Source organism: Lepisosteus oculatus, chromosome 5 (assembly GCF_040954835.1).
Source record: "Lepisosteus oculatus isolate fLepOcu1 chromosome 5, fLepOcu1.hap2, whole genome shotgun sequence".
NCBI classification, from domain to species: domain Eukaryota; kingdom Metazoa; phylum Chordata; class Actinopteri; order Semionotiformes; family Lepisosteidae; genus Lepisosteus; species Lepisosteus oculatus.
Window position 1 is genome coordinate 12,478,667 of NC_090700.1, and position 12,208 is coordinate 12,490,874.

At 40.8% G+C, this 12,208-nt stretch overlaps 1 protein-coding gene across 7 annotated transcripts in view; it reads right to left on the reverse strand.

The window, feature by feature from the left end:
- Nucleotides 1-12,208, reverse strand: part of LOC102690463 (arf-GAP with Rho-GAP domain, ANK repeat and PH domain-containing protein 1) — an 80,274-nt gene that overhangs the window by 9,346 nt on the left and 58,720 nt on the right. For 6 of the 7 annotated variants that reach the window (XM_069190117.1, XM_015341577.2, XM_015341576.2 and 3 more), the window contains 13 exons: nucleotides 11,931-11,976; nucleotides 11,279-11,442; nucleotides 9,590-9,802; nucleotides 8,742-8,847; nucleotides 8,339-8,486; nucleotides 7,744-7,830; nucleotides 6,856-6,924; nucleotides 6,397-6,514; nucleotides 6,006-6,119; nucleotides 4,194-4,339; nucleotides 2,980-3,015; nucleotides 2,253-2,335; nucleotides 1,114-1,164 (listed from right to left, as the gene is read on the reverse strand). In XM_069190117.1, the coding sequence (XP_069046218.1) occupies nucleotides 1,114-1,164; nucleotides 2,253-2,335; nucleotides 2,980-3,015; nucleotides 4,194-4,339; nucleotides 6,006-6,119; nucleotides 6,397-6,514; nucleotides 6,856-6,924; nucleotides 7,744-7,830; nucleotides 8,339-8,486; nucleotides 8,742-8,847; nucleotides 9,590-9,802; nucleotides 11,279-11,442; nucleotides 11,931-11,976 (1,381 nt within the window). The remainder of the gene's footprint in view (nucleotides 1-1,113; nucleotides 1,165-2,252; nucleotides 2,336-2,979; nucleotides 3,016-4,193; nucleotides 4,340-6,005; nucleotides 6,120-6,396; nucleotides 6,515-6,855; nucleotides 6,925-7,743; nucleotides 7,831-8,338; nucleotides 8,487-8,741; nucleotides 8,848-9,589; nucleotides 9,803-11,278; nucleotides 11,443-11,930; nucleotides 11,977-12,208) is intronic. The other variant, XM_069190118.1, reaches the window with a different exon arrangement.

Here is a 12,208-nt window from a genome sequence, read left to right on the forward strand (position 1 = left end):
GAAGTGTTCAGTGAGAAGAACTGCTAGGGGGCTGTAGAATGTACAGTAAGTGAGGGGAACCTCCCGAGTTCTCACACCATAGAGCAGCAACACCCAAATGGGAACCGACAGGAGTGCAGTGAGTAGAATAGTATTCGCGCCATGTCTCTCAAGTTCTGTCCTACAAACTCTAGTCAAGGAGTGCTGACCCGTCCCTGTAAGCTCAGCATCTCTGCTTTATGCCTTGTGACAGGACTACTTCCTGGCTGGACTGCTGCCACCTGTGAGGTTCACAGCGCACCGCTGGGTGAAGCTCAGAAGCACTCAGGCCTTTCATTTACATGTCTGCATTCCAAAGCACACAACCTTTCCTCCATCACTTTAAATGTCATTGTGACCTATTCCATCCGGTTTACCATCACTTGAATTTCTGTTTAGCCTCCAGACCAGAAACCTGGGTGAGGGGAGGAGGGGGCCATTGACTTGAACAATATTTTTCAAAACACTAGTGGCTTTTCTTTCCACACAACATTTAAGCTTTTCAGTTGACTGACGTGGTAGATGACATTGATGTGACATTTGATAGAACTATAGCTTAGGTTTTCATTTGAATCATTGTCAATCACCTGTCTAATTGTGTTCCTACAATCTGGAAGTACCAACTTTCTATAAGAGCAAAGGAAGCCCAGATCTTGTGAAAGCCTCAGGAACACCACACTGTGAAGATACCCTGGCCAATCCATAGAGCCAATTGTACAATGACAGTAAGCTAGAGACATAGCAGACTGGACTAAAACACTAGACCTAATCTAAACAAATGAGTGTCTTCAATACATGAGCCTTTCAGAAGCACGCCACCCCCATAATTCTGTAGTACAAGAAGTGGGGTTTATTTTCTTCTGTTGCTTTGGTGTACATACAAGTATTACTGCCATTTAGTGATGTTGTTCCTAATATATAAAACTTAAATATCCCTACTCTGAATAACTGTCAAGATAGGACCATTTGATCATTAAGATGCTAAAAACAGAAAAGCCTCCTTCTCATCAATGTGCACTTATAGGAAGGACTCCATCCTCAACCTTAATAAACAATATGAATCATTTAAACTGCATCATCCTTTAAGGCACTTACCACTGCTGCTTTTCTTGTTTCTCATTCTGATATACAACTGTCAAGCCCCAACTAAAAAATAAGTAAAAACAGTTACAACTTACAGATTGTTCTCTAAAAGGTGCTCAATTTAGATAACTAGATTTTTACAGCTCTGTCTCTTTGCTGTTAAAGGCACTGATAAAGAAAATGAGTCAAACAAAAAGTACACATCTCACCAGACATTTACAGCATAAAGCAGGGCCCCAGTTTGCTTTTGGCAGCATCAGTTTGTAAAAAACTGGCATACACTGCTATTACAGCCATTGAGCAGATATGGAAGATCATACTTTATAATGGAAACATGTTATAAGATTCAGTAACTGAGCAACAGAATTACATGATACAGTCTGGCTACAGCAGAGCAAAATGAATGAAGCTCAGTGTAAAATATATTGCAAAATATAAAGAATAAAGCCTTTCTAATGTTTATAGCTAAAGACATTCGGGATTCAGAAAACTAAAGATGATCCCAAGGAAAACAGGTGAACATGAAATTGCTTACAGTGATGAGAGAAATACCTTCTATTCACAGAATGATTTTGCCCCCTAGTGACAGACTAGTCAAAGCATATCAGAGAAGCTTGCAACACTCAGCAAATCACCCTGGTGCAAGCAATTAAAAAAAAAGAGCATTTAATGTCTTTGTCTATACTGGTACGCAAAGATTAGCATGACTGTGATTAGAAAGTATCTGAACAGAGGGCATATAATTCCTCCCCTCAAGAAACATTTGCAGGGTTTAAGAGTACCTGGGCGGTGCGGTTCCTCTGTGGCTAAGGATCTGCGCCTGTGGCTGAAAGGTTGCTGGCTCGTATCCCGCAGCTGGCAGAGGAATCCTACTCCATTGGGCCCCTGAGCAAGGCCCTTAACCCCAACTGCTCCAGGGGAGCTGTACAATGGCTGACCCTGTGCTCTGACCCCAAGCTTCTCTCCTTGTCTGTGTGTCTCATGGAGAGCAAGTTGGGGTATGTGAAAAGACAAATTCCTAATACAAGAAATTGTATATGGCCAATAAAGTGATCTTACCTCATCTTAAGAGTACCCCAGCATGAAGGAGAACTACCTTATATAACAAAGACAACACATGCGGGAAAATCTTGAAGTTGCATAATCCTCACCAAGTTGGAGGTCGCAGTTTCTTCTTAATTCCCTGGTATACCTTTAGTGATTTGACGGCCCACTCTTTCTCTGGCCGATGGCTCTGTGTAGAGAGAAGAGATTTTTAATGATGCTGTTTGCGCTGCAAAGCGCTGAAACCAAGGTCAGAAAACCAGACACTTTATTACCGTGAGCAACAGAAAAGAGGAAGGGAACTCAGTCTGATCAAAAAGTATGATCAAATCTTTTTTTATTATTATTCCTGTAAAAAAGGATGATATTTTGGGGTTAAGGAACTAAAAACATGCAAAACAAAGGGCAGTAAATAACTTAAGGACAATAGCCAATAACATCAAGCTTCTGAGAAGCCTCCGATATCAATGGTTTCTCTAAAGCTCATGGAAACAGTGCACACCAATCTAACATACCTTGCACCTTTTGTTTAGGAAAGGGAGGGAAATATTTATTCTTTGCATAAGTCTAGAAATGGTTGCTTTTGGTGGTATTAAAAAAGGATTTCCTACACATTTTGAGGTGTCACAATTCATAATACCTCTTTAGAGCAAACGCTTAGAATGCAAACTGGTTTTGAACAGTTACCTGGTTAGAACACCCTAAAAGAGAGAACGAGACCTACACCACTCTGTTTCCTACCCCATGCTGAGAAGTCTCCAGATGAAAAACAATTAATAAATCAAAACATCAAAAAAGCACCATCACCACCACCCAGAAGAAATGTGTACTTACACACTGCAGCTCAGGAATCTGGAGCCTTTGAATACTCTATGTGGGACACAGAGAACTACAGTATTTAAGGCAAATCTGTCTGGTCTGGCTTTGCTTTTTATTTTTAAAATAAGGTAAAGTCAAGCATCATGCTTTTAAGCCTGGCTTAAAAAAACCTTTCACAACGAGGGCTTCAAAACGCAAGTCTGACCAATGAATATTTGCACAGTATGCTCAAATATCAGTGGTTGAAAACCCAAGCCATCTCCAAGACGAAGAAAGTCACGCTTCTCAAATATCACATTTTCAATAAACACTTATAAACCAAAAGTGGATGTCTATCTACTTTATCCCTGACAGATAAAGGCAGCCAGATAAACAAATATAACCTTTACACAACAAAATATGATTTGTCCTTTGATCCCCTGAAAGAATTCTCAGCCATTATTTTAAGGTACACTTTAAATGTGATGGCTGCATGAACAGCAGAACCCTTGGTACTGTACAGAAAATAGGGTGTATATCATATTTTGTCTGTCACTTTTCATGTAGTGTTTCTCAGAATTTACCACCGTCCATCAGCCAGCAACCTTTAACAGAAGCCAAAGTAGCTCCAAAGTAGCTGTTCAGCAGCCAGCAGCCATATCACCCTGCAACTCACAACTGGGAACCCACTGAAGCTAAGCAGGTGTGAGCCTGGTCAGTACCTGGATGGGAGACATCCTGCGAAAAACTAAGGTTGCTGCTGGAAGAGGTGTTAGTGGGACCCTGCGGTCCATGTGGGTCCTAATGCCCTAGTATAGTGATGGGGACACTATACTGTAAACAGGCGCCGTTCTTCGGATGAGACGTAGAACCGATGTCCTGACTCTCTGTGGTCATTAAAAATCCCAGGGCATTTCTCGAAAAGAGTAGGGGTGTAACCCCGGCATCCTGGCCAAATTTCCCATTGGGCCTTACCAATCATGGCCTCCTAATAATCCCCATCTATGAATTGGCCTCATTACTCTGCTCTAATCCCCACAGATAGCTGGTGTGTGGTGAGCGTTCTGGCGCACTATGGCTGCGGTCGCATCATCCAGGTGGATGCTGCACATTGGTGGTGGTGGAGGGGAGTCCCTTTTACCTGTAAAGCGCTTTGAGTGGAGTGTCCAGAAAAGCGCTATAAATGTAAGCAATTATTATAATTATTATTACTACTCAACACACTGAAAGGTGGGCATTGGACTGCCTACCCGCACTTCTTTGTAGAGTCTCAGAATGGTGCTGGATAAGATGAAGTATCGGTCATGGAAGCTGCCGGTGTTCAGACCTAAGCCCAGGAGGTTCCTCTCCTCACGGAACTTCATCATGCCATGCTTCGAGTCGTCCACTTTACTAGCTGTTGGAAAAAAATCGAACAGGTTGACATTTTCCATTCTATTTCACAAACCCAACAAGCTGGGTTTCTCAGAAGTGCTGCATCTTAAGCCTCTATAAACGAATCTGACCATCTTGGGTTGAAAGTCAACCGTTGTCTCCACTTTTTACTTATTTTAAAGCAGCATACCGTTCCGTGGTTGCACTGTTTCCCCAATTCAGGTGCTGCACAACCAGCCTCTCATTTTGCAAAATACCAAAAGGCTAACTGTGAGGCATTGGATCACTACACAATTGTTTCAGAAAAGGAGAATGTCAGAATTTCCATAGAGGAATATCAAGGTCTAGAGACTTGGATAACCTAATACTTGAGAGTTTAGAAGGGCATGGTCAAGCTTCATTACAGAAAAAAATATCTTGGGATACTGATTAAAGTATACGTCTGAGAGTTGCTCTGTATTTTCATTCACTGTTCTATTATTGCCACCCGAGACATATACGACACAATTAAATATATTCAATACCTGTTCCATTTATTTAAAATGGAAGATCAAATCAAATTATGTTGTTTTGAAATGGGATGTGTTTTCTTTTTTATCAAAGTATTTTATATATGCATTCTAACAAGAATATAGCAGTGGTAAACAGATGATTTTTAATAGACTTAATTTTCTCTGCATTTATGGTTATTTATCAAATTATGGGTTTAAACATGATGTGCATCTTTAATGCTGCTTCCATATTTTTTTTTCTGTAAAGGATTTTTATTTAAGGTAGAATCACATACTGTAAGAGGCTGTGCAAACCCTGCAAAAAGCAAAAATAATAGCTTCCCAATTATTCAGTTCCCTGTCTTTCCAAATGAGAGAAACACTCACATTCAATCACCCAGGTCACAATGCCATTTGGAACAAGTACTTTGTAACAGGTGAACTGTGCTTTAATCCATTCTTATTCCATATTCTAATAAAAAAAAAATCTTATAAAATAGAACAACTATCGCTTTTGTTTACCAGACTCACATTTACATTGTGTCATACTTCCCTTTTAAAAGCACTGTGCTCGCTTTGTGCTCGCTTAAAACAAAACCAGATCAGATCTCACATCCCCTCTCTGAAAAGCGAAGGTCAAAGTCAAAAAGGTGTTTGTCAGGGGGTCATGTTACTTCCCTTCCCCCCCCACACAGTAAGCAATAAACAAATGTTTAATGAGAAGAAAAGAGAACCACAATAAAAAAAAGCTAACATATGGTTTATGAATTCAAAGTCTCTGCTCCTTTGGGTCTCATTAGCTCAGCTCACAATGTACAGTGCAAAGTACGGTAAATCTGTCGTAAGCAGGTTTTGTTTAATGCCTGGGCTTCCAGTTTATGTGTCTTGTCGAATCTCATCTCAGTCCTGGGTTAAATAGAGGAGGGGGAAGAGACTTCTGTACGGCCTAACATGCTAGTACCCCATTTGGGTAAACACTTCAAACAGAAAACACTACTGAATAAATTAATCTTCTCTACTAATTGACAAAATCAGAACAGCAGTCCTGATGTGAGGCAGTCTAATTAGGTACTTGAGCAAATTAATTTGCTCAAATGGATAATATGGATCCTTTTGCAAAAGTGTACTAATCTCTTGTGCCAGATTGTACTTAATACCTGTTTATAGGCACAGCTCCAGCTAATGCACTGCACATACCCAGATATATAAGCATGGCTTCCATAGAGAAGTGCTTCTTCACTACCACACAGCTTTCTGTTCCCATTGAGTGAAGGATGGGCAGCACCTTCTCCTGGTAGTGTAATGGTCGCTCTGTGAGGGGAACAGGGTGGACAACGTATAATTAGAACAACACTCTGCTTAGAGAACAATTCTACAGGTGAGGCTGCCCCACAAGAATACAGGAGAGAGATTTAATAAAAAGAATGTTACTCTATTTTTGTTTCATTTCAAGATCGTTTTCCATTTAGGCTTGATTTTAATGTGCATGTTAATTCCCTCAAAATCCCTAATCAATGCAAATAAATCATCACAGCTCGCTATATACTGTACATCAAAAGGAAAGGAAAGCTCTGTATCCCAGGCGCACCTGTCTCTTCCTTCTCGTTCACCTCGAAGCAGCACCAGTAATCCTTGTCTCGGACCGCAATTTTTCGCCGGTCCAGAATCTCAAAGGCTAGTTCCGCTGCCGTCATGGTAGCTGGGATCTAAGAATGTGGGAGAGAGCAGCCCTGTCAGACACAGGCCAAGCATGGAGTGTTTGTCGTCACCTTCATCAAGGTACTGAAAAATGAGAGCTAGGCTGAAAAAACAGCAAGACTATTTCAGTAACATTTCTTCAAGGTATAGTCACTCTAGAAGGTAGGCAGAGAGTTTAAAAATAAAGTGCAGTATAGCGGACAGTATTGTTGCTAATGACTATCAGCTATTTTAGCTAGCATACAATTTGCTACTGTATGTATATCTAAGAACAAAGGTTATGATGTTCAAATAACGTTATTCGTATTGCAGCCAGTATATTGTACAATAATGAAGTTAACGCACACACCTTTACATGCTGTTCAGCCGTCTCCTTTTTTTCCTCCAGGTAAACTGTGCAAATAAAATCCCCCGCATGCTAAAAAGAACAATATTTTAAGTGATGCAGTTGTGAAAAGAGACATGCATTACAATACACTGTACACTGTCCAGTGATCTTTTTGTTGGTAATCTATGCAATCTCCAAAGTCCAACGGTAAACGTTTTCCAAACCCAACCCTCACAACCAAGTCAAAAAATGATACAGCACAAGCCTCCTGAGAAACCAAAGCTATTAGTTTTAAGTCAGATATGAAACTTAATAAGTCAAATACTTTTTCTAGATTTCCATTTATTTCCTTTCACAAAACTGGTAGTAGCCTGATTTTTTTTTAAAAACACCCTATTACATTTTTTGTCTATATAATAACCACAATTTATATGTATAAAAAGAATCAATCTTAATAGCAAAGAAAATAACCTGCAGGCAACCGAATGTTACAGAGGCCGATAAGTTTCTATACCTGTAAGTTTACACAAAGCAACATCCACATCTTAGATTAGTAATGCCTTCTAAAATCCTGTTTACTTTGTAACACGCAATAAAAAGGGAAAAATTACTTCTCTTTCTTTTTGATTTTGCGGATAAAACTAAAGTATCACACAGCAAAAATTACAAAGTAGGACTGTCCACTGGAAAGCCAGTGTGTCTGCAGGTTTTCTAGGTCTCATTAAAATAGCAGAGCATGACAAGTTGAGAGAAGCTGTAGAACTGGTCCAATGAAGCCAATAATAAGCTGAATTGCAATGAAAATCTGCTGACAGACTAGCTCCTCAAAGACCTGCTGTAGATTGGGCATCCCTGCTTCATAGCTTGAGACAAGCAAAGTACTGAATCCATCCTACTCTTCACACTTACTTGGGCCTTGCTGCTGGAGTTAATTTCCCGTAGCTTAATGATGGCTGTGATCTCATCCAGCTGTTTCTTTAGTTGCTGTTCGTTCACCTGTAGGAACAGTGTGCCATACTGTTATACCACCAGCCAGCCACTAGACTGCAAATCAATGTGAAAACTACAGATGGCGCCACTACACGCCAAAAGCAGCAACAAGATTTTTTATGGTTTCCAACCACCGGTTCCTCCAAGCCTACGGAGATCAACGCCGCGAGATAAACAGTATATTTTCTTTCATGGCACTGAGGTGAACGGGAAGTTTATTTTATTTTCAACACAGAATGCCTACAGCTACTTTGAAGGTGGCAAAATTGAGTTTTGCCAGTAATCTAACAACTTAAAGATAAGACAAAGTAAAGGAATTAAGAGTGCTTCAGATTTCTATAGCCCTGGTGTACAACAGACAATACTAGGTATACAGCACTAAACAGGCTTGTCAAATTAAAAAGAAAGAAAAGCCATTTCAAAATTTCTTCACGTATCATGTTACTGCGAAAACATGAAGCATTTGCAGTCATTCTTTTTATCTAAGAGAAAAAGTCCTACAGTCCAGACTCACATTAAAAATAGCCACATAGAGGCCAATAAGTTCCTCAATGACTCTGCCAGCATTGTAGTCCTTGCCATCAGTCTGGAAGAGCGTAGGTCCGAAAACAATGGCCAGGTTGTGCAAATTCATCTGATTCATGTCTGCAAAACGCTGGACACTACAAGAAGGAGAAATACATTCAGGCTCAGAAACATTCTTAATTCTACTTCCACAGTTTCCCTTTTTCAGGACTTTCAAGGCAAAGCCAAGTTTGTAATGAGAGGACTGTAAGAACACCCATGTTTAGCCGAGTCTGTAATGCTGAGGCACAGTTTCGCATTTTCTATTGTTCAAATACAATCATATTTCCCTCCTGCAGAATGCAGCCAGAGCTTATTCATATACTGCATGATGTGAATTAGAGGACACATACCAGTACAGGTGGTTGACAAGAGATTTCAAAGTGGCTTTGTTCACTCGCGGCAGGTTGTTCAGCAAAGACTGATATAAAAGGATCTTCTGGCTCTCATCTGCTACAGCTGCCGGTGACAATAGGTGATATTTTTATTTAATCTCACGGAGAACTACAGGTGATTAGATGAAGAAAAGCCAAACTGCAAGCCGGACAGCTAACACGATATGGAGACATAACATTCTGGGTGTTTGAAACAATGCACACCAGCAAAAATGGTTTTAACATCTATGAAAAGCAATTTAAAAAAGAAAGAAGCTCGAGAAACAATCTGCAACTGAAAGAGAAGCACGTTCAGAAAGCAAACATCTTTTGTGATCCTGAATGAAAGCAATCTCAAAAATGCTGCTTCATACTCATCAGCCATGCTGACTACCTCAGCAAAGGTACTCTTTCCTGTACAGTTCAATCAAAGAGTGTGCATGGAACAGCTGGACAAATCTCAGGGTGGCGTAACTGCGCTTCAGCACCTTGTGCAACTAATTTCATTTGCAAAACGTTCTCTTAAACTGCCAACTGGTCAGCTTTGTGACGCGCTAAAGTAGCAGGAAAGGCAAAAGGGGAATCGCCAGGAACACATCACAACCCACCCACACCCAACAAGGAAGATACAAAAATTGCAGCGCATAGAAAAACGCTGTTCAAAGGCCAATCACTTCTCAGTTCAGAAACTGGTCATTTCTCAAGGCTCCCTCACATGTGGAGCAGCCCATTTTGGTGACTTACTGTACGATCGAGCAGATCGGTACAGCGGAAGTGAAGCCAGTGCCACAAGCTTCCCCTTGAATTACTTCTGGTGTTCTACATACCTGGGGTGTTGAGCCACTCAACAGCAGCCCCGCTGGTGAAGATGCCCTCTTTCACATCTCTGAAGAACCTCTTGAGCACATTAGACACATCATCCACCTGGTGCTCTCCTTCCTTCAGTCGCACGCTGCGAGCGTCCTTCCGGAAAGACTCCAGCAGGCTGGCAATCTTGGAGTTCACCCCACTCTTCCGATAGATCCCCTCTGAAGTCAGCCCTGTGGGTCACGAAACAGGAGAAGTACGGAGAACATTCATGTCTATTACCAAGCAAATACAAACGACAGAAAGGCATTCCAAGTTTCTTTTACAATGCACATGCTGGAAGCACATATACACATACAGGGATCAGACACGCACACATTGATTATTGTAGCTTCATATTCTATTAAAAATTAATTTGGAGGGGGGGAGATTTATAAAGCAGGGTATGCATTGGAAGTAGTGAAGGAAGCCAAAGAGCACGACAACACAGCAACCAAAAGTGTTTTCTGTACAGATCCTCCTATCCAACATTTCTTGTGTAAGTATGTGTTAAGTGGGCGGATTCTCCATGCATACTGTATACTGGTATTCCCAGAAATATTTTTGTGCTTCACCGAAGTTTGATTCCAGTGTAATAAGAGTAAAATTTACAAAAAGTACTACATTCTCATCAAAATATTTATCTAATTATTTTCTTCTCAAGAGGATGCATCGAACACACCAGTGCACAAGAAAATAAACTACAATGTACAAAAGGTATAGCTGCGCCTCCACAGTGGAGATAATGAAAATGGAAACCATATATAAATATATGAAACTTCAATAAACTTCAAATCAATGAGGCCTTAGCTCCCCTGTGGGCAAACTGCCTACTCACTGCAAAATAATATGATAGGTTGTTTGCTCCTGGTGTTTGGAAGGTCAGTCTTTAAAATCAGTAAATTTACATTCCTAAGAAAATACTTTCTTTCGAAGGCTGGATTCCTGGTGAGGTGTCAAACTACTCTGGGACTGAGAAACCCTTTATAAGACATCAGTTCCCAACAAGGAAGCATTTCTTTGTCAGCACAGTTGCTGAAGTGAAAACACAACAACATTACCACGCGATCCCTTGGGGAAGATGCGATGGCTCGTTACTGGGAAATTCTCTGATTAAACTCTGACTGCCAAGAACCTTCAGAAATCATCGCCAGCCTCTATTTCAAGCAAGTCATGTGATCACACGAAGCCAGTTCATTCCACATTTAAAAAATAAATGTGGCAATGCAGTGTTTTGCACCATCTTTCTCTTGAATCTGATTATCTGCTCATTCCTTTTGCATTATAACTGGCAATGCTACATTGAAAAACGTTGCCCTACATGAAAGACTAGATGATTCAAGTTGGTACGAATGGAGCATGACAGCAATTTCCAGTGTGCTTGCTCTACTGGAAAACAGTAATATTAATCAGTAACAATAAGCCGAGACGAAAGTTAGATGGCTGAGGAAAGAATGTTACAGGGCTTCTCAAGCTAAAGAAAGGATCATTAGATAGTGAACACATTATTAACAGATTAGATAATCACACTGAATCAGTATGTGTAAGAAATGTACTGTGCCGAGATTCTGTGAGAAGGCAAGGGCAATATGTATTATTAATATGCTGTAGGCACAACAGGAGCAGGAGAGAGAGGTCTCTCAAAACCGCAAGTAGAACCTCCTGCTCACCGCACTGCGTGATGTAGTCGATACACCTGTCCACTATCACCGGTATGTCTGACTCTGTGAGCTGCTGCTGGCTCAGTGTGTCTCCTGAGCTCCCTGCTGCCCGCTGGATGGCTGTTGACCAGCCCAGAAAATCCAGCTTCCGATCCCCTTGGATGTACAGCGTCCTGCCGAGAGGAAAATCATTGCATTAGCACTCAGCAAGCATCTTAGAAGCGTCTTCCTCTCTGGCTAAACAAGGCTCGGCCAGCGATTTGTGGAAGGGGTCCGAATAAATAGTCCTGCTACAGTCCTCAAGTTCAGAAAGGGTTTTCTGAGCAAGCCAAGAGGTTCAGACATTATCCTATCAATTGTTTCTCCAAGGGAACATGCATTTTTAAAAGTTACTTTGCAGCTGATCGCTATAAAGACCGACTTAAGAGACAGTAGACAGTTTGAGGTCCCATCAGAATAATGGCAACTCATTAAACAATCACAACAGTTAATTAACAGAGCTCTGGTAGAAACAGAAAAACAGACAACACATCTGGTTCTCTTTAAAGCAGTGTACAATTCTGTCCATGCATCACTTCATCTAAATGATCATAACAAAGAAGATTTCTACTGGGGAGTTTGCAAATATGCTATAGGAATTTATCAATGCCGAAAAACCCACCTTCTTCGCTCCACCAACACAAGTACTTCATTTTCCTGTTGAATTGCTGAAGAAAGAATTACAGACATAATAATTATTTTTCACTCAGCGAGTATTGTAATATCTAAGTTAGACAACGACACCTACAGGAGGGTATATCATCCCAGGTCATCACATTGTAGAAAAGATATTGCTGTTGTGGAATCAGGCCAGACAAGAGGAACCAGATACAGTACATTCTTGGGAGTACATTCTTATAAAGTCTTGATACAAGTACTCAAAGTTCTCACTGCCATACC